This window comes from Vanellus vanellus (assembly GCF_965231255.1).
Source record: "Vanellus vanellus genome assembly, chromosome: 8".
NCBI classification, from domain to species: domain Eukaryota; kingdom Metazoa; phylum Chordata; class Aves; order Charadriiformes; family Charadriidae; genus Vanellus; species Vanellus vanellus.
The window spans coordinates 20,720,403-20,741,315 of NC_138913.1; the positions used below are offsets into that span (position 1 = coordinate 20,720,403).

General features: G+C 42.5%; 1 protein-coding gene across 5 annotated transcripts in view; it reads left to right on the top strand.

Annotated features, from left to right (window-relative positions):
* Positions 1 to 19,825, top strand: part of SERPINE2 (serpin family E member 2) — a 59,392-nt gene extending 39,567 nt beyond the window's left edge. For all 5 annotated transcript variants that reach the window (XM_082487338.1, XM_082487339.1, XM_082487340.1 and 2 more), the window contains 8 exons: positions 9,753 to 10,027; positions 12,495 to 12,722; positions 13,795 to 13,992; positions 16,186 to 16,384; positions 16,515 to 16,615; positions 17,598 to 17,684; positions 18,226 to 18,309; positions 19,143 to 19,825. In XM_082487338.1, coding sequence (XP_082343464.1) covers positions 9,772 to 10,027; positions 12,495 to 12,722; positions 13,795 to 13,992; positions 16,186 to 16,384; positions 16,515 to 16,615; positions 17,598 to 17,684; positions 18,226 to 18,309; positions 19,143 to 19,180 — 1,191 coding nt within the window. In that variant the 5' untranslated portion in view covers positions 9,753 to 9,771 and the 3' untranslated portion in view covers positions 19,181 to 19,825. The remainder of the gene's footprint in view (positions 1 to 9,752; positions 10,028 to 12,494; positions 12,723 to 13,794; positions 13,993 to 16,185; positions 16,385 to 16,514; positions 16,616 to 17,597; positions 17,685 to 18,225; positions 18,310 to 19,142) is intronic.
* The last annotated feature ends 1,088 nt before the right edge of the window (positions 19,826 to 20,913 follow it).

Below are 20,913 nucleotides of genomic sequence, written 5' to 3' on the forward strand. Positions count from 1 at the left end.
GCTCTGTCAGGTTACAGGTACAAAAGCAAGAGGAGAACTGGACATACCTCTAACTTTTCCTCTTCCATTGTTATCATCTTACTCTACATCCTTAAGCAATCTTAAAAAAATCCCGTGTAGAAGTTGTTGGAGTTATATGTTGGCTATATACAGTCATCTTCCAGAAGGAGTAGTTAATGCAGCTTTCTCAGCAATGAAGCAAGCTCGAGGCCTCCAGCTGCTCTGGCAGCTCATCTTAAGAGGCTGCTTTCCCAGCTAATTGCCTACTTCCTCTGCTGAGGTTCGTCATCTGCGTTACAGAAATAGTGATGGACTGTGCGGAGGCTTCTCAGCCAACGCAGCTTACAACTCAGCCTACAAACTTTCAATCTGAACTGAATCAGATGGTTTAATATACCAGGTCATGACTCGCACTTGCAGGATTCTTGTGCATAGTTCATATTCAGTTCTTCCTTTTTTTTTCTATGGAAATGTAGGTCTTGCCTTTCTAGAAACCTACAGGATTAACTGGAATTGAGGTCAGATTAATGAAAAGCATGTTTTCTTAAATACACATCTTCTAAATAGCTGTTAATTCTTTTATTAACTGGTTAATGTAAGTCTTCTTGCGGATGACTGAGGAGGTGTCTGTCTGAGTGTGCAGTTAAGAGCTCCCAGCACAATGCTTCATTTCCACATCCTTACTGAGTGTGATTCCTGCATCACTATAGCATCTGTGACTTCTGATGCTTTTGTGGTTGGCTAGTTCTGCTTCTGAAGCTAGGGAGGGGAAAAAGATTAATCCAAGTAAGTGTCTGTATGCTGTAAAGAAAAATGTAAATATCCCTATCCTTTTTTTGGTAACCTTTAAGCTAGTTCTCAAACAGTTGAGAAAAGGCCATGAGAACCATTATCTGATGTTTCTGAGAGCTTAAGTCTGTTTTGGTGGTGCTGTCCTAGAGATAAAAAAAATCAATGTGTTTTTTCATCTTTAGTGTTAATAACTTTAATCCTTGGCTGCGTTACATTTAAAGAGTTACATTTGTTTTCTAGTATTTCAGATGAGAACAGTGTTTCTAAATTCACTTGCAAATAGGAAGTTGTTGATTATAAGTGTTGTACAGTGTGATTAAAAAGTAAATAAAAGGTTAGTCACCTATCACCCTGCAGATCTCCAACCACAAGTGAAGTAAATGGTTAGAACAGTGTTCCTGATCTCTCCCAAGGATTTTGTCAGATGTTAGTATTCCTTAGATACAAATACTTAAAGTTTCAGGTCTTGTACTTACACAGACTCATTGATATCCAAGTTCTTATAAGTTCTCTATTATGAACAGAGAATGCCGGAGTTGTTCCAACTTATTTTTTTTTATGGTGAAACGAGTGTATCAAATATAACTGTGTAACTTTACAGAACTGCCAACACTGTTATTACCATAGCCTTACCTCTTGTAGGAGGAAGAATAAAGAAAAACTTACTAATATTGAATTGCTTGCATTATTTGAAGTGGGGTTTCTTCAAGGCCCCTTGGAAGACTAAGAACCTGTCTCTTACTTATTGCCAATTGGCTGTCTCTAACCAAAGCATGCATAGGCTTTGGTTAGGTACCGTGTGGCTGATATGTCCTGCCATCTCTCCTAGTTTCCCAGGAGTATAAAAACATTATTGCTACGTAAAAACCCCTGTTATCAGTTGTGCTGTAAAAGCCAGGCTGAACCGTAGGGTGTGGAATTATGGGAACTGGGCTTCGTAGAGTGTTGTTCAATAAGAAATGCAAGTACTTCTTTTGTAGAGTAAACTAAACTTAAAAGGTGTAGAATATGAAGGCAAACAATCATCTGTCTTCTACTCGGCAGCAACTCGCATGCCTTGTGAAAGGTCTGCTGAAATTTGCACTATCGGTTTGAGGATTTGATTCTATTTCTTTAGCTTTTGATATTTTTAAAGATTTTTTTTTTTTCCTCCTTTGCTTGACAGTTCTCTAGGTCTGAGTAACAGATACTAGTATCTTAACCCTTCTGAAGAAGGATGTGTACTGGGATGTTCTCAATGTTCGATCTGCTCCAAGCACAGCTCTCCATGCAGTCTCAAAGTGGCTGTGGAGCCATCTCCACAAGGCTATTTCTACTCTCTCAGCCTGGTATGTGCAGGAGATGAGACATGTGTCACTGACCAGCAGATTAAAATTGACTTGGGGAGAGAAGGAGCAAGCTTCAGTTTGTTCTGCAGGGGTGTAGAGGTGCGAGAGTCTTGGTATCAGACAAGTCCTGCAACAAGTGGAAATGAATAAGGCTACTGGGTTTCCCTTAATGGTCTTTAAGGAAGAAAAGGTCAAATACTACAGCAGAAGTAGGGTTAAGGTAAATGTGGTTCTGGGGGACCTGCGTTGGTAAGACACTAGCCGTTGTTAGTCCAGCACCTTGTGGAATTACTTAATAAATCTATATTTATTGCCCATTACCAAAGAGTTAATACCCTGTACTTTATTAATAGGATCTTGCAATCCCATAGGTTTGCCTTTGGTTCTTAATGAGCCTGTACTTGCCTAGTGAGCACTGTTAATGCACAGTAAATGTGGGAACTGTCGTTCCATAAAGCTTTTCTTCCACAAAAACTTGAAATGGAAGCCTGGGTTATGAACCTGCTGCTGAATTTTAGGCAGATGCTTTAATCGCTGAACCATCATTCTCTCTACTGGGGTGAATCTAGAGCAAGAGGGTATAGCCTCACTGCAATGTTGGGAAACACTACTGTGCTGCATCTTTTTGGGAAACTGGTTCTGCAGCATTAGTCATGATGGGCTGACTGTCCCATGCTGTTTCTTCATTATGTTAAAATAACCACATTGCATAGAGAACTTAAGATCTACAAAACCACTTCTTTAATAAAGGACACCAGTAAATTAAAAATGTAGTTCTCTTTAATCTTCCTGATACTAATCTTCCTGATAATCAATCTTGGAGAAGGCTGTGGAAACTCTGCTGTAAATACAGGACTAAATAACACACAAACTTTAACAATAGTTGTTGAGCTTATTGTAGTGAGAGAATGAAGATAAAATTTGAAAATGGTGGTAGACCTGTAAAGTCCCAGAGTTGCCTCCGTAAGGCCCCTGCCCTGTGGTATCAGCAAACTGTGTATTTGCTTCATAAAGCAGAGCTCAAGTTGGCTTTTTCAATTATGTATAAATGAATGCCTATCTATGTTCTTGAAACTCTGAATAGTGCTTGTGTAGTTGTAGTACAGTTACAACTGAGTGGTGAACTCAGAAGCTCTCTGGTCAACTTTACATGATGTGAACTTGGACTTTGTAATGAACTACCCTGAACCACCACCAAATGCTGTAGAAGACAGATACCGGTGAGAAAATCAGTCTGGCTGATGAACAGGAGACACTAGTCGTGACTACAGACAGTTTTAAATGGAGCTTGTCTGTTCTTCATGCTAAACAGAAACTCCCAAGAAGTGGTGGTCAAGACTTTTCATAAAGAACCACTAAACTCTTAACTTTCTGCTCTTGTGGGAGCTGTGCTTGGACAAAGAGATGGTTCCTATCTGGGGCCAGCCAGTTTTACAAGCCGGTGCTCTGCTGGGAAATTCCCTCTTGGCAGGGGAGGCTGGTTGGACACAGCTGAAAGGGAGGCATTCCAGATGGAGATGGTCCGTCTTGAAACAAACACAAATGCACGAACAAACTGAAAGAATTAGAAATAGCAGAGAAAGGATTAAGATTGAGAGAGGAAAGCCTCAGAACCAGAACCATGCGTGCTCTATGCACTAGTGTGCAATGTTGGCTCTAGTGCCTGAAGTCAGAGCAATGTCTTAATATACAAAATGTTTTTAAAAACCTTCCAGCTTATCTCTATGTACAAGTTATGTTTTTCTCATGTCGACAGTAACTTAATCCTCTGCAGAGCAATGTAAGTACTGAGTTGTTTAAAAGCTAGCAATCATCCTTTTTAGTTATGCTCTGCATATACTAAACCTTTCAGGTATTGAGTAATAAAAAACTTTCGTTGTGTTATATTTTTCGTGTGACCTGACATGTTGTTATAACCTGGCTTTTATTTTTGTATTTATGGGGATGTCTGTGGGGTTTTTCCTCACTTCTTTTAAAGCAGGGAGCACTGGGAAGAGCCAACATTCCGGATGTACCAGAAAACCCGGAGGAAGATGAAACGTTTCACAGTTCTGTCGTGTAGAAGGAGCCATTTCTGAACTTGCCCACACTGAGACTGTGGTTCCTGCTGCTCCGAACCCAAAAGCCTGATTAGATGGAGCAGAGGCCAAGCAGCATGGTATGGGAGGATACTGAAGCTGAAGGCTTTGGGGATATAAGAGGCTTAGGCAGAAGAGGCGTTGCAAACACCTGTGAGGGGGAGAGGAGAAGCCTACCAACAGGCTTGAGTGGTTTAATATGCTGCCAAGTGTGCCTCATCTGAAAAAGCAAGACCCAGCATGTGACCTTCCCATTGCAACCAGAGTGGTCTCACTGCTTTGGAGAAACAATTGCTGTGTGCTCAGCCAGCTCCGTAAATGACTGTTAACAAGTTTGGTTGAATATTTATTCAGTCCTGCTGGAGAGAGTTAGTTAAATGCCTGAAGTGAAACTGCTTTATTTGAGCTCACATGTCAGTTGAAATAAGACTTTTAAATTAGTAGCACAGATGGCACTGACAAGGAAACATCAGCATCTCAAACTCGGAGAAGGCCCCGAATGTTCATCCCAGGCAGAGTTTCTCCGGGCACACAGGCTGCCCAGTGCCTGCCCCGTGGGCTCAGGGGCTCTGAGCTTTTTGGGTTTGGTACAGTGAGCCCAGCAATGCTGCAAGACTCTGCTTTTTGGGTTTACTGTGTTTATCTGTGCTTGCTGCTGTTTTGGTTACAGCTATTCACAGAAGTGAAGCCTGGTGTCTAAACTTCCTTATGCTTGATAGGTCTTTAAAGAAACTGCAGAATCCGTCTTGCAGCTGCAAGAACGAGCCTTTGGGGTTATACCTTATTGCTGTTGAAGTTAGGCTTCAAAATAAACACTTGGCGGTGTCTCATAGGATACTAACATGCATACAGGACTTAGTACAGTTGGTACAGATATCTAAAAATGTATATACAGTTCACTATTTCTTCCTCGACTCACTTCAAAGTGTTCTTCAGGCTCTCTGGGACAGGTCTTTTCTCCAACTTACTTTTTAAATCTGGGCACTTTTTCAGCTCATGTTTTTGCCTCTGATCTTGAACCGAACTAACTTCTCTTCTTCCTCTCGGGAAGAGTGCAGCAGCTCAGTCTGGCTCTCTGAAAACGTAGTCCTTCTTAAGCTAGTCCTTTCCTGTAGGAGGATCCCCATACTCAGCAGCTTTTTGTGCCTGGGGCTGAAGATGTAACTTCTCTCTGCTCCACCAAATGCCTTTCTAGACCCAGATCAAACAGTCCGTGGTAATTCAGCTTCGCTTTTTTACCAAGCATTCTGTAAATGCAGGCCGAAAGCATCGTGTCCTCTTTGTTGACATAAATACTTCCATAACAACTTCAGCCAGAAACTTAAACTATGCATTATGTGGGTGATGTGAATAGCTGAGCCGAGTGAGAGTTGAGTACGCTGCCTGGTGTGTATGAGGGTTGGTGTTTGCAACACCGGCTGGAGGCTGAGGTCATCTGGAGATTGGTAGCCTGAAGACATTTCATCATCTGTCATGAAACAACACACAACTACCGGTGCAGATAGGACACGCTGTGGTGTTCCTCTCTTGCGTTCCCCAGAGCTCCATGCCTCACTGGACTACTTGTCTAAAAATACACAGTGGCTTAAACGAAGCTCTGCAGGTGGATATAGGGAGTAACTACCGATGTAGCATGGCGTACAGGACTTGGCATGGTGCTGCTTCAGCAGGGCAGGTGCAGTAATGGAGTTCTCGGTACACTGCCACGGACAAGGCATCCCTCGTACAGCTGAATGTGTGACACTACCATCTGTTTTATTTGGAAAATGTAGCATTAGGGGTAAGAACGGGATTCACATAAATTAAATTTGTTTTGGTGCTTAATTAATCTGCAGATTCATTTCTTGGGGTCAGCGTCAGTATTTCCATTGTCTGTTTAGAAGTTAAAGTTGTCCTTTGTGTCAGTTCCCAGTTGAAGAAGTGGGCAGCCTACCTTGAAGAGGGATTTTATGTTTCAGTCCAGCATCTTTCAAAAGCCCACATCTATGTAAATGAATTTTCATATACACCTTCCTCCTTCTCAGTTAACTTTGTAAAAATATAAAAGGTCATAGGCAAAGAGATGCCTAGCCTCTATTTTTGTTTGGCTTTCTGAAGCATTAAATTCAAATTTAACTATCACTAAGTTTTTAGCTTCAGCATTATGAAAGCTTGTTGAAAGCTAGTTGGTATTCTGCATAGCAGGTCAACTGTTTTCCATCCTACACATCCTACATCCTTTTGCATTTTTTTCTCCGTGCACTGTACTTAAGCTGTTTCCTTCTTTCAGGATATGCAAATGCACTTCTTGTTACTGAACTGCATAGAAGTTGAATATACTGAAATCTGTGCCAGAAGCATTAATAACATGAATGCCACTTCTGCTCAAAGGTGAAATTAGCTCCTCAGTTAGCTGGTTAAGCTGTGAATGGGCATGGCAGGGCCAAGGAGTGACTGCTCTGTAACTAATGCTGAAAAGCGGTTTTATGCTTTTCCTGTGCTCAGAGTGCCGCACAACATTGTTCTGCTTATTGAGTAGGTATCTGCTAGAGATGGTGCTCCGAAATGGAGACCAACCTGCTTCAGTGGCATAGCAGGAGAGAGAGGTTAGGTAAGCATGGAGACCTCTGGGGAAATCAGGTACAGGAGGTAATAGGTTGTTGTTTTGTTTGGTTGGTTTGTTTTTTTGGTTTTTTTTTTCCCCTGAAACGAAGGAAGCAAACCCAGAATCCTGCAGCAGTGGCCTTGGGAGCAGAGATGGGGGAATTTGGCAAGTCTGCACACATGTCCTGGGGAAAATGCAAGGCTGTTGGTGGCTGTCAGCCTGAGCCTGGCAGGGGCTGTCTCCAGTGACGTAGAAAACTTGGGACTTGCAATATATTGCAATAAAGGCAAAGAAGAGAGAAGTACCTGACTTCAATTAGACTTGTGCAGATGCAGTACACAAAACAATGTTTCATTGTCACTTATTTGGCTTCATAGAAGTGTCACTCCTGTCTTTGCCTTAGAAATATACTTCTGGTAATGTAATGTGTCAAGGGTGGATGTGCTCAAAATAGTCCAATCTCTTCTGGTTTGCTGGCTGGATCAGGTGGAGCTGCCTCAATCAAAAGCAGGGTTTTCAAATTACAGCTCAAATTATATGCTCTGATTGCACTGTCTGTCACTATCCCTGGTCTCCAACACTACACGGGACAGGCTGTACTGCACCAACATTAACTGTTTGCTTGCTTGTAGGCGCATCTACTAAGAATCTCTTAACAATGCTGTTTGGTGGTTGGTTGGTTGTTTTTTTTTTTGTCAAGGTACTAAGTAGAGGTAGAAGTCTGATTAATACTGGGATTAAGAATTTTTGCTTAAACTGCCCCTTGGTCTCCAGCTAGGGAAAAGAGGTGGTCACCAAACCACTAAAGAAAACCCTTAAACCCAAACCCAAGCTTCTCTTGGGGTGGCAAGCTGTACTTGCCTCCTCCAAGGCAGCGCTGCTGTCAGCGCACAACTGCTGTGTGGGCGAGAGGGAATCCTTCCCCCTAAGAACAAAACTAGAGGTTTCAGATGACTTGTGCTAATATCAAAGAGCACTTAAGAATATTCCTTAACGCTTTTAAATAAAAAAAAAAGTGCAAGTTCACTTTCCCTGTCTGGCTCCTGGTCCTCTGCACGACTGCTCCCTGCTGTAGCCAGTGGTGTGGGATGCGGGACCAGTCCAGGCAGTGACTCGTGTAACCTGCTGCAACGGGGGAAGGTGGTGTTTGGGTTTTCCTCCTGCAGGTCTGGGCTGCAGCTGGCCAAATCCAATCTAGTTTTCAGACCAAGCTTGGGTAGTGCCGGTTGATGGCTGGTATGGAGCAACTTTGGAAGGAGTTGCATTTCGGTGACGCCAAAACTGTTTGGGGGATTAGTAGGTTGATGGGAAGACTTAATTAGTGGGCCGGCTGTTAACCTGCTCTGTAGGACAGCGTTTTCACTTTTTCTTGCATTACTTTAATTGGACCAACAGGTTCCTCTGGTCACACCTATACTAACAGTTGGATTTGGGGGAGAAAGATGTCTCAACTTCTGTGTTACTCTGTGTTCAGCGTTTGGTTTATTCTGTGCTGCAATGGCAAACTTTGACAAAACCAATCCCGTCCCCTGAAATGGTGTAGAAGAAAGTGGAAACACTGTATTTGTTACTCTCAAGTGGTTTAGCACAGTTAAAGTACATGCTATTAAAAGCTGATTAAATGAATCTGTACAAACACCAGCTGGTTTTCTGGTAAGCAAGTGCTCCGGCATAGTTTGAACTTGGCAGCGTAGGTAGGCTGTGCAATGGCAGAGCTCCTGGGTGCAGTACGCCCTTTTGGGCGAGTAGGAGGTGGATGGGAATAGCAAACGCCTCGGCCAAAACCCTCTCCCCACCTGGATGCTGCGTCTCTGCTGGCCGCCAGCTCGGGGGCTGCTGGAACCAGAAGAGCGAGTGTGCAAGAGTGCTGGCCCAAGGGGAGGAGACACCTATTTTGGGGTTTTGCATGTGGTATGCGAATAGCACTTTAATCAGTTGTATACCTTCTACAGCCTGATTAGCCTTTGGTGAACTAGGGATCTAGCTGACTGCTCAGCATGTTTGAGAGACTAACATCTAAGTGTGCTCTTGGAGCACCAAAGTCAGCTCAGTGGGGGAACAGGCTCATGACTATTCCTCTAAGTACCTGTTTACCCCAACAAAAAAGGGATTGAATACGTTTCCATAAGGAGGAAATACAGCCCAGTACTTACAGTACCCAGTGTTTAAGATTTGGGCTTGGCTCTCTAATCAGTTGCTGAGAGGTCATGAACAAACTGCTGCTGCTGCCTGTGCCTCAGTTCCTAGGCAGTCCTGGGTGTGATGATACCGAGTTCTGTTAGATGTTAGATCTGCAGATGAAGACTGGACCACTTTTGAATGTGAACTTCCTTCTGTACTCATTAGCTGCTGAATCTTCTTAAATGGAAAAGAACAAGCTAAAAGCCAAACTTAACCTTGCATTCTAAAATCTGAAAGTTGTCTTCTATATTCCCATCATGGAAAATGCCAGTTACGCAGCTCACTCTTATTATTCTAGGCAGGTGTAAATTCCCACAACAGAAGGTCTGTTTGCATATCTATACATGCTTCTGTTCACTGCAGAAAATTATAAAATGTACTGTGCATCACACTTTAGTGGGCGAGGACCATACCACGAGGCTTCTTAGCACTAATTTATCCTAAAGGGCAGTTTAAATAGAATGCCAAGACTTCATTTAACTGAAACACAAAACTAACTGTACTTGTGTGCAGTGGGAGGTAGGCTTCCAAGTTGGTGGTTTTTGTCTCGTTAACATTGTCGCTGATATCTAGCTTTTTTACGGTTATCTCTGCTTCTGGAAACCCCTAGACCTAAAATACTGGTAGCAGTTAAATGCAGGCGTGAGTCCTGTTGCCAGAGCTCTGTAAATGGTATGTGGAGCATGTGCAAGACTTGCCTGCTCTTTAGGTAAGTAAGAATTTAAGTTGAAAGTAAAAATGCTGTACTTATGAAAGTTGACTTAACTTTCCCCTCTTGTTCTCTTACAGGTATCTCCAACCAGAAATCATGAACTGGCACTTCCCACTTCTGTTTGTTCTTGGGACTTTAACATCTGTGTGTTCCCAGTTCAGTTTTTATCCTCTGGAGGAACTTAGCTCTGATGTTGGAATCCAGGTCTTCAATCAGATAGTGAAAGCTAAGCCTCAGGACAATGTTGTTGTTTCTCCTCATGGGATTGCATCGGTCCTGGGGGTGTTGCAGCTGGGTGCCGATGGCAAGACAAAGAAGCAGCTGACAACTATGATGAGATACAGCGTAAATGGTCAGTGATTCCTAAGGTGGTTTTCAGTGTGTGTTGTCAGTATCTTCATGCTGTTTTGAGATGGTTTTCAAAGTGTGGTAGACTGCCTCACGCACCAATTAACTCTGTTTACCAAAGCACAAAACGCACAGGCTTGAGGTTAATTGGCAATTTGACTATGGACGTGTACACATCCTTGAACTGGCTTATAAGCAGCTTTGTTAATGACTTCAGGGCCCTGGCTAACTACCTTTGTTCTTGCAAAATTGATTTTCCAGAACAGTGTGGATGGCAGTCCAGTGCCAGCACTACGCAGAAAGGCTGCAGTAGCCCATTTCAGGCTGTACTGAACAGTCCTTAATGTGCCACTCGTTGGATAACGGGGCAAGAGAATATTTCTCATCACCACATTGAAAGCAGTGCAAACTCTAACCATACAATTGATATTTTCACTTTGATGCTCTTCACCCTTGTTCATTCGTGTTTCTGCTGTCAGGATCCCTGAATTCGTAGTTCTTGTAGTGCCCTCTTCTTGAAACGGCTGTTTCTGCTTGTCTCTGTGCCTGACACTGCATGCATCTGTGTTTATATTCCTCTGCCGATGCCTGCCCCTCGAGAGGGTGTAGGCTGAAGGTTCTTGCTGCTTTACTTTGCATGCTGAGTATTCTTGTGAGTGTTTGCCAGCGAGACTTAACATCTTAGTGCCAGCATTCTGCGTTCCAGGAATAGGAAAGCCTCCAAGAGGTAAGCGCACATTTAAATCTTGAGCAATATTGTCATGTAACGTGCTGTCCTGTCTTCATTTGCTTTGCTGTTTTGATTCTGGGTTTAAAGTAGAGCAAAATGATTTGTCAGCTTAAGATCTAAATGTTGTAGATGAAAATCTCTTCATGGGATAATCAACTTTAGGAACACTTGAATGCTCAAAATATAAGTACTTGTGAAAATTTTGAAGCATTATATCAACTGGTTTTATTTGGCCTCCAGACTTTCTAATCCTATCTGTGAGACACAGAGGTTCTCAAACTCCTTAGAAGGTAGCCAGTACCTTGTTACAGAGACTTGTTATGGGATGCTACCCATCTCTTTGCACAGATCTCCTGCTTTTGTTCATGATTGCCTTACAGTCCTCTGGCAACTACAGAAACTGCTTCTTTGGAAAAGGTAATAGTTGGAAAGTATTTAATTTATCTTTAGCTGTCTTTTAATGCAATTTAGCAGCTGGAAGCAAAGAGGAGAGCCAGCATCATGAGACCAGCCAGCTCTCCCCGGACCACCAGCCAGTGCTCCGTGGACCACCAGTGGTCCACAGAATACAGTTTGAGAACCTCTGTTATGGTATGTTCTCCAAAAGAATTTGCCCATAATATTGGAGATTGAACATGTAGAAATTCATACAAACGGTACTGCTAAAGCATTCATGATACAAGAAACAGCAAAGCCATCTGAGGCTTTTTCTTATATGCAGCTAAGAGAATAACTTTCAACTAATTTATTCCCTTCATATCTCTTATCTCAAGTTTGTCTACATGAGGAAGCAGTCTGGAAATGTTTCTGCCCAAATTGTATTGGGAAACAGAGGGAGCTTGTTAATAACGGCTGTGAAAACAGCCACCCAAGGACTGTTAGATATGATGGTTGAACATGAAGTTGCTTGCCTGGCAATAGCTTCCCTGTGTAGACAAGCACTCATTCATAAGCTGTAACAACAGGGAGAACTGGGTATGGTGAACATAGCAGTTCTTCTGTGCTGCCATATGCCTTCTCTCTTACACAGCGAAGGAGCTAGCAAGCACTCGATACGAGCTGCTTTCGGGTCCTAAGGAGCTTGACTGTAAGCACTGGAACCTACTGCTTTCCCTCTTTGCTTTTTTAAAGGCAAGCTCATGTGTGAAGGGATTGATTCCTGCTGGTAGCTGACTTAGGCAAGGGCCTAGTCTTCAAGGAAACTTAGATTTGACTTGAACCTTATTACAGAAATTTTGACAGCTTCCTCTGTTCTCCAGTAAATGGAAAGGAAGGATGGTGAGAAAACACCTTGCATAATCGTGCAGACCTGTTGTCTCTGAGTGAGCAGGCTGAGCCCTTGACTTTCTTTGTCACTGTCACAGAACTGATGGCTCATCTGGGCTTATATGTTAGGAAACACACTTTGGAACAGTCTGTTCTGTGGAAGAGTGTGGTTAGTAGCTCCGCACTGAGACTTGAACCTCAGTGTTGTCCCCGGTGCTGTCTGTAGCATTATGAGCAGACAGAGGGGCAGCAGGCATCATGGTGAAGGTCATGTTTTGCGATGGGAAACAGTAGCATTCTTTGGATGAGAGATCAGAAAAGGGTATTTTGGAAGGCCTCTCAGAATGCCTGCTTTGGTCTCCTTTTCTAGTCCAGCACTTAATGTCTGACCTTTTATGTCGTTAATAGTTGCATATAAAGTAACTGTTTGTTCATCATCTTATTCTAAATTAAACTTGCTGTTCTTTCCAACTAGGAGTTGGTAAAGCGTTAAAGAAGATAAACAGGCTCATAGTCTCAAAAAAGAATAAAGACATTGTTACAATTGCTAATGCAGTGTTTGCAAAGAGTGGCTTTAAAATGGAAGTGCCTTTTGTTACAAGGAACAAAGAGGTGTTTCAGTGCAGTGTCAAGAGCGTGGACTTTGAGGACCCAAATGCAGCATGTGATTCCATCAACCAGTGGGTGAAAAATGAAACAAGGGGTGAGTACTGGCGAGTGCTTTTTGTGCATGGCAGGGTGGTGCCTGAGACCTCTCTGATTGCGACGGAAATACCAGGGAAAGATACAGAGGCAGAAAAAGCTCTGCCTTGCAGCTGAAAACTGTCTTTAAGCTGATATTAGTGGGATATTTCAGAGCTGGTGGGCTAGGAATCTCCAGTCTCATTGCCCCAGCAGATGTGCCTGTCTGGTGGCCTTGAGGGAAGTGTATAGTGTGTGTGCCTCCATCTGCCCATGGGATCAGGGGAGCTTCTGCTGGTTTTTTGCCTTCATACAACTGGTGATAAATCCAAGCAGAGTTCTCTTGGAGCTTTCTCAAACATAGAAGATGCTTTCAAGCAGCACAGGTGTTTGACTCAGTAAATCAAACGTGTGGAAAGCTGTAAAGCAGTTCAGCTTTTGCTCTTACTGCCCTAAATTCTTGCAAGATACGGCCATGTTCTTAGGAGTCATGTTTAGTGGTGGATTTTTAACTAACCCTGCCTTGGCAGAACTCCTCATGGTTCAAGCCTCTAGTTGCCAAGCTTATATACGCTAACGCCAGGAGATCGTGTTTTGCAATGTATTCATAGCCTAGGTGGACTATGTGTTTGCTGTCCATGGGAGCTAAAACCAGTGCCTCCTGGATGTGAGTAGCATGTTAATGATGTTCGATGTAGTATTTGTGAGGTGAGGCTGTCAAATTCTTTCTCTGCCACATCACCAGTTTTGCATAGCAATGGTGCAAGCAGTGTGTGAATGGGGAAGTGCTTCAGCTGAAACCATTAGCACTGTAACAGCATCTTAAAACCGTGCACATGCTGGAAAGGGTAAGGCCCTGTTAGTTATAACATCAGTCTATCAATTAGCAAGATATGTTTGCTTTCTAATTATCCCAAAGGTTTACTGTTTGACGAAGAATACGGTTGGCTTTGTGAACCTCCAATGTATTGCCCCATGAGGAGTTGGCCCACTTGCAGATCAAGAGGCCTGAAGGCATATGTGCTTCAGGTTCTTAACGAACAGTTGGCCAGCGTTATGACAGCAAATACTCAGACTTTCGTTATTTCTTCTAGGTATGATCGATCAGGTTGTAGCTCCGGATGATATTGATGGCAGTTTGACCAGACTGGTTCTCGTAAATGCTGTCTATTTCAAGGGCTTATGGAAATCACGATTTCGACCTGAAAACACAAAGAAACGTCCATTTTATGGAGCTGATGGGAAGACATACCAAGTTCCTATGCTGTCCCAATTATCTATCTTCCGATGTGGTAAGCTCACCGCTACCGCCACCAATGGTTTTAACACTTGCTCTTTTCCTTCAAACTGAAACAAGAGTTTGCTGTATACCTGGTGTTAAATGGTATTGCTTATTGTAGCTGATGTAGGAGGCTTTGTTACAGAGGTATGGATGAGCTTGCTGTGCAAGGTATTTAACAGTTGCTTAAGGTTGAATACTCTGTCAAAGTACTTGCCTTATCTTGCCTTTAAAAAGGAAAATCTGAAGTACCCAAACTGAGAACTGCACATGTTGCTCAAGCTTTGCAGTAAGAACAAACCCTTATTTTTCAAGAGGTGACGATAAAGGCAAACTGCCAACAGAAACAAAACCCTGAGGTTTATCTGGTGATGAGCTGGGTATGAAAGAAAGATTGGAGTACAATCAATCTATATTTTACTGTATAATAAAGAAATGGGACTTGCACAGTCTCCAGTCCTGTGGGAGCCAGAGGAGCAAAAGGTTAGTATGTTGGCTATATCTCTCAAGGCTTTGAAGCTGCTCTTCAAATTCAAATTGAGTCACAAGTGAAAAGAAGTTCAGCAGGTTCAGCCAGACTTCCATCGGAGACTCTCAGAGCTGACATAGGCAGCTCGATGCAACTGTCAGCGTACTTCAGAGCTTCAGCATTGCAGCCCTATGAGGATTTTATTGGTCAAAGAAAGACTGAAGCTCTGATAAAAGAATGTTTTCTCTTGCATTCTTCCAAGAGGAGAGCAGTGCTGCCTGGAACTTGCTTCCACGTGTGCTCAATACAGCCTGAGAAATAGGCCTGAGAATACAGCTTGCTATAAATCCAAAACCCAAGATGCACTGGGCTTTTAAATGCCTAGTTTTACTGTCAATAGTGCTCAACTGGTATAAGTAGACTGTATTAAAGTAAACAGCTGTAACTTTCTGCCCCAAACCCATGTATTAGGGCAGATGTAATGAAATATTTTGAGAACTGCTGAAAGCATGAGTTGAGGGAGGTGGAGAGACTGAAGATGAACTCCCCTCCTGTTTGATATGCCTTGGTAGTAATGACAGTAGCATGTAGCAGATGAGGAAAGTGGTATGTTGCTGCTACCTTTTGTTACTGTCCTGTACCTGATGTATGCAGCCAGTACTTTGATCTGTAGTCCGTAGTCTGAGAACCACTGTCTTAAGAAAAGGAAATAATCAAACTGTCAAGCTTGATGTAGTTATTGCAAAATAAGTGCAATACTGCCAGTTTTCTAGCAATAGGAGCTCAGGCAAGGCGGGTTGCATGGCCCTGGCAACAAGATTAAATGTCTAATGACGATGTTGATTTTCAGCTTGGACTAAGTACAGACTTACATGAAGAAAGGGGAAAAGATAATAAGATCTTACTGCTGTCCAAAAACTTTCCCAGAAACCCTGTCTGTAGTTAAACTGACAAGTTTTCACTTGACGCTCCTATAAAAAGCATTTGCTTCCCAGTCCCATGCCAGAAATCCCACAGTATCCAAAGGGAACTTGGAGGAGGAGAGGTTGCTCAAAGACAGTCTTGCGGCACTTGCGCTAACTCACGGAGGCGTTGCTATCTCACTACTTCTCATCTACTTGGCCTCCCGCACTGCCTCAAAGCGGCTGCTCTCCACTACCTTGAAGGACTTAAGATTGCTTCCTAATGAGATCCTTATTAAGCAAGAAAATGAAGTAAACGCAACAGAGTACTTCAAACAGGAGCTCTTCCTTGTGGAGAAAAAAGCTTGTGCATAAGATCTCTTCAGTTTGGAAAGACAGTCTGCTGCTTTTTCTTGCTTTTTGTTTCTCAGTGCTCGGTTGGTTCTGGTACAGCTGAGATCTGCAGTAGAAATCCAGCTGATTCACAGACCTGGTGATTTCCAACATAGCTGGCCTGTCACACTGGGCTGATGAGGTTTGTCTGGGGAAACAGTACATGTCTCAAACTCAAATGATTATTTGCTTCATGGTGTCATCCTGTCTGTGCTTTTCTTCAACCTAGCATCTGTACAGAGCCCATGCCGCTTTTGCAGGGTTGCCTAGCAGGAAGGCAGGCAGTCTGTGACTTTTTCAAGTCCGTTTTAAGAAACGGACAAAGCTTTCTTAATAGACTCTTATAATAGTAGGTGTCTAAAGGTAAAATGGAGATTTTAATGATGTAAGAATTATGGCTTGTTAGCTTTGTGTGGTTTGTTTTTTTTTTTTTTTTTTTTAGGCACTACAAGTACTCCAAACGAGCTTTGGTATAATATCATTGAATTGCCATACCATGGTGAAATGATAAGCATGTTGATTGCTCTGCCTACTGAAAGCACAACGCCGCTCTCTGCTATCATTCCCCACATCAGCACAAAAACAATAGGAAGCTGGATGACAACCATGGTAGCAAAACGAGTGCAGGTTATTTTACCCAAGTAAGTACTAAGATAATCCATTTCTCCTTCAGGGAATGTTTTGGGGGTCATATACATATATCTCCTCTGAGTGCTTAAGGTAACTTTCCTGCATAATACTGATGCATTCTCTTTTGCTTGTTCCCACTAGATTTACAGCAGTAGCAGAAACAGACTTGAAGGACCCTCTGAAAGCACTTGGTATTACAGATATGTTTGACCAGTCAAAGGCAAACTTTGCAAAAATAACAAGTAAGTTATGTTTTTTAATCCATGGTGGTCCTTATTCATAGTTTCTGGCACTGAATAAAGTGCTGTTTTACCAATGCAGTTGTCTGTTTTGTCTTGGATAAGTATTACCATGACATTGGAGCAAGTTCTATTTTGTAGCCGGCCGAGCATGGCTGCTTGCTTCTATCAAACGCTGCAGTGGCTTCTCTTCTCCTTGCCTTGTGTTACAGCAGTAAGTCATGTTGGTCAGCTTCTGAAGATTTGATATTAGAACCTGAGGGCCTCGAACATTGCCTAAAACCTATGGCAAGACTTCTAATGATACCGTACCTCAGACTGTAACAAATACTGCAGCTGCAGTATTTAACTCTTCCCTGAAGTATGTGTTTAATGACTTAGTCATTGAGCCTTCCTACAGCTCAAGACAAAATTCCCAGTTTAAAGGACTGGACCAAATCGGAGCTGTAAATATTTAGTATCTGAAAATGGGGTGTAGACATCTTTAAACTCTTGACTCTGAAATATCATCTTATTTCAGTTCTCTGCTTCCTTTAAACTCCCGATTAGCTTCTACAGAGAGATCTAACAAAAAAGCCTGCCTTGTGCTGGCTTAATTTGAAAACAAATTCCTGTGTTTCATTAAAAGCAGGGTGTCTTGCCAAGTGTTTTTTTCCCCCCCTGACATTGAGATAAATGGGAGTGTAACTTAAATTCAGATAGCATTTTTTTTTCAGTCATTTGTTTAATTAAAAGTAAAAATGCAGGTAAACACTTATAACTTAAACCATCAAATAAGAAAACCTAGTAAATGGGGAGGGGGGAGGAGTAAGATAGGTTATTTCCTGTGACTGTATTCAAAGATATTACCAGTAGTGTTCTTCACTGCAACTTCAGGATTTCATCAGGATTCCAGCAGCTTTTATTATTCTTACACACTGGCATAGCTGCTAGCTACAAAGTACTTCAGGACTCTGGAAAGTGCTGTTCTCTTTGGGTTTTTCAGGAACAGAAGGTCTTCATGTATCTCATGTTCTGCAAAAGACAAAAATTGAAGTTAGTGAAGATGGAACCAAAGCTTCTGCAGCAACAAGTAAGCAACTGTACTGATAACTGAGAGAGTCAGGAAAACTATCTTAGAAGGCTATACCACTAAGCAAAGATAGCCTGCTTTGAGACCACTGCGGGCATATGCCCTGACTTCAGATCAGATGATGGATTTAATGTAATTTCTCAGGAAAATCCCAACTGGCCCGTATTAATCAGGCCATTAGTATACTCTTAGATATAAACAGGCTTACTTCTCCAGAAGTGTCTTCTGATAGCTGACACTCTGACCACCAGTGTAATGTTCCTGGCTATCCAGGTGGCAAAGAAGACTAAGCCACTATATCCTCTGTGTGACAACCCAAGACTTCCTTCCAGCTTTCTGTGGGTCTTGCGTTGTCTCTTTAATAGGGTTCCTATAAGAATAACATGTAACCTGTGCAGTTTTAAACATCTAAGTTGGTAGGTTTTAGGCACTTACCTCTACTTGTGCAAGCTTCCAGTGTACGCTAGGAAACTTCACTTAGAGTACGTGATGTGTTGTGGTTCTTGCTTTGTCTAACTTTAAACCTTGTCTGTCTTGCAAGCTGCAATTTTAATAGCCAGGTCATCCCCTCCTTGGTTCATAGTAGACAGGCCGTTCGTATTTTTCATCCGGCACAATCCTACAGGTAAGTAGCATTTGAATGTACTTTTTTTGCTTAGAAGCTGAATATCAGCTATGCAATAGAAACAAAAGAAGTCTGGAGCTACTGAACAACTATTGCTTTAAAAAAAAAAAAAATCTTGCAAGTATACTTTTATGCTTTCAGTATTAAATTACTTTATTTGGAATATAACACAGAACAGGACAAATCGTAAGTATTGGCTGCCACGTTAACAGAAACAAGCATGGCAGGTTCATGGGTACAAAAGAACAGTCTTTAATACTTATAGTTCCCCTGAGTGGAGAGGAAATAACTCTGTTGGTGATAGCGCATTGGCGAATAGGACCCAGCTTTCTGATGGACAGTAAAATAGCGCTAGGGCAAAGGCTAGAACAGGGGCTTTGGGGATCTCGGGTGTTGTCCCAGCCTGCTGTGAGCAGAAGGGAGCGTTCAAACACAGTGAGCACGGTTTCTTTGCAGTATGGCTTGACTCTCCTAGAGCAGAGCTGCCCCAGTTACTTTGAATAACTCATCTACTTCTTGCAGTGACATGTGGATGACAAATATGCTAGTTTGTAGGGAACAAGATGCAGCTGCCAGCACCGGGGGAAGAGTAGGCTCCTGGCAGCAGTCCCCATCCCGAGGCTCCACAGAGCGTTAACAGAACTGTGTGTCTCTGGAAATATGAGCTGGCCACCTATCCAAACATACGCTTCCTTGGGCTCACAAACTTGAGGGAGGCTAGACAAGACTGTGCCGAGGTGGCTCGGCTGTGCTCTGTGGACTTCATGCTTTCATGGAAAAGTTTAACTGTATTTACAGACTATGCTAATCCCTGTTTTTGTTTCATCCCTCAGGTACAATCTTGTTTATGGGACAAATAAACAAACCTTGAATGTGGAAAATACTTTCTTCAAGAAGTAAACAGACTCATGTGACACACCCCTGTTCTGTTAAATATTTCGTACGCTACTCTGACTTCACTCAAGAGCTAGTTTTAACCACTGACTAGGTTTTGAAACAGGAGTCAACGTAGTTCTGGCTTTGTGGGGGAAAATACAGATTGAAAACTACAGTATCTCTTCAAAATGTCTAAAAGATTCTCTAAACTACTGAATGGTTACCTATGCTAACAAACTTTTGAGCTTTTTCTGTATCTACTAAGAATTTTATGTATGGCTTTTGTGAGAGGATTTTAACAAAGAATGATAAACGTTTCTATTAATATTGGTTTCTTCTTGTGTGTGGAAAAGGTCTTATTTTGTAGATACCGTCTATCAAGATTACTTTTAGTTCTTGAGTATCTTGGTACCTGGATATTCTTGGTAGAAATAGATTAAAAGTTCTAGCCATTTTTATTTTATATAGTGCATGTATCACTGAGAGTTTTAAAACTAATGTGGTGTTAGATACACATCGCATTGTCCTGTCTTATTGTAATGTAAACTTGTCATTGCTAGTATACACTTTCTATTGGATTTAAATTTTATATTTGTTTTTGTACAAAGAAAAAAAAATAAAACTGCATTATGAACAGTCAGTGGTGTGGATCATGGATGTGCTGATGGGTATTTGGGTCCAGAGCCCTGTGAAGTACCTCTTTGAGACTTCCTAAGGAAGGTGAAAGAAGGATGGTTTTGTGAGACTTTGTTGTATGGTGGGTTTGGGGGTGGTTTTGTGTTTGTGGCTTTTTTTTAATGCCTGCTGCTTATTACCTTTTCTGCTGAAGTCATTCTGCTGTGGATGAATTATCCATAGGTTGAGTATCTGAAGAGCAAATTCTTTGTATTTTCTATGCCCAAGTTACTGCTAAAACTGCTGTGTGAGGACATCTCAGTGCACCCTTGGGGCCCTTCTTCCCTCTCCCTGTGGTGCAGGTTAGATGCAGGCTCGCATGTCTTCAGTCCCTCGCAGGACTCGCCTGAGTGCAAAACTTTTTGGAAGATAAGCGTTAAATCCCTATGGCTTGTCACAGATGGTTCTTTGTTTGCAAGCATGTTGTACTGCTCCTGTGGCAACCGAGGGATTTGGATGGGGAAGGTAAATCTTGGATATTAGCTGCTTCTCCTAAGGGCACAGTGGCAGCGAGGGGAGGCTGGTTGATGGTGGTCTAGGGGGAGAAATTCCAGCGGTGTTTGACTGCCTCAGCCCTGGTGTAAGTAGATGACTGATGCGTGTATCCGCAAGCTGGAGGATGAATCAGGGTTGAGCCTCTTTGTCAGGTAAGAATACAAGATGAAGTGAAAATGCTTCCAGCAGAAAATGTCATGGATGGCCGGTCCTAACCCAGTACAGAACCAAGGATGAGATCTCGTACTACACTGCTACAGATCACACACAGGTACTAACTTGGTAAGGGGGAGGGGAGCAACAAAACAGCTCTGTAGGGAGAATGTCTGGCTCTAACTGCTGGCCTCTCTTTTCCTGCTTGAGTTGATTACTGCAAAAACATCAAGACAACTAAATCTGGCTAGCTGTCTTTATGGGATGTATTAGCTGCCTACCACCAAATCCTCATAAGCTGGGGGAGAAGTGCTCCTGCTGCATGCTGAGAGCTAGGTCTCCGTTCACCTCTGCAGAGTTGAGTGCAGAAGCCAGCACCATCTAGTCCTCTTCCTGTCTCATTGA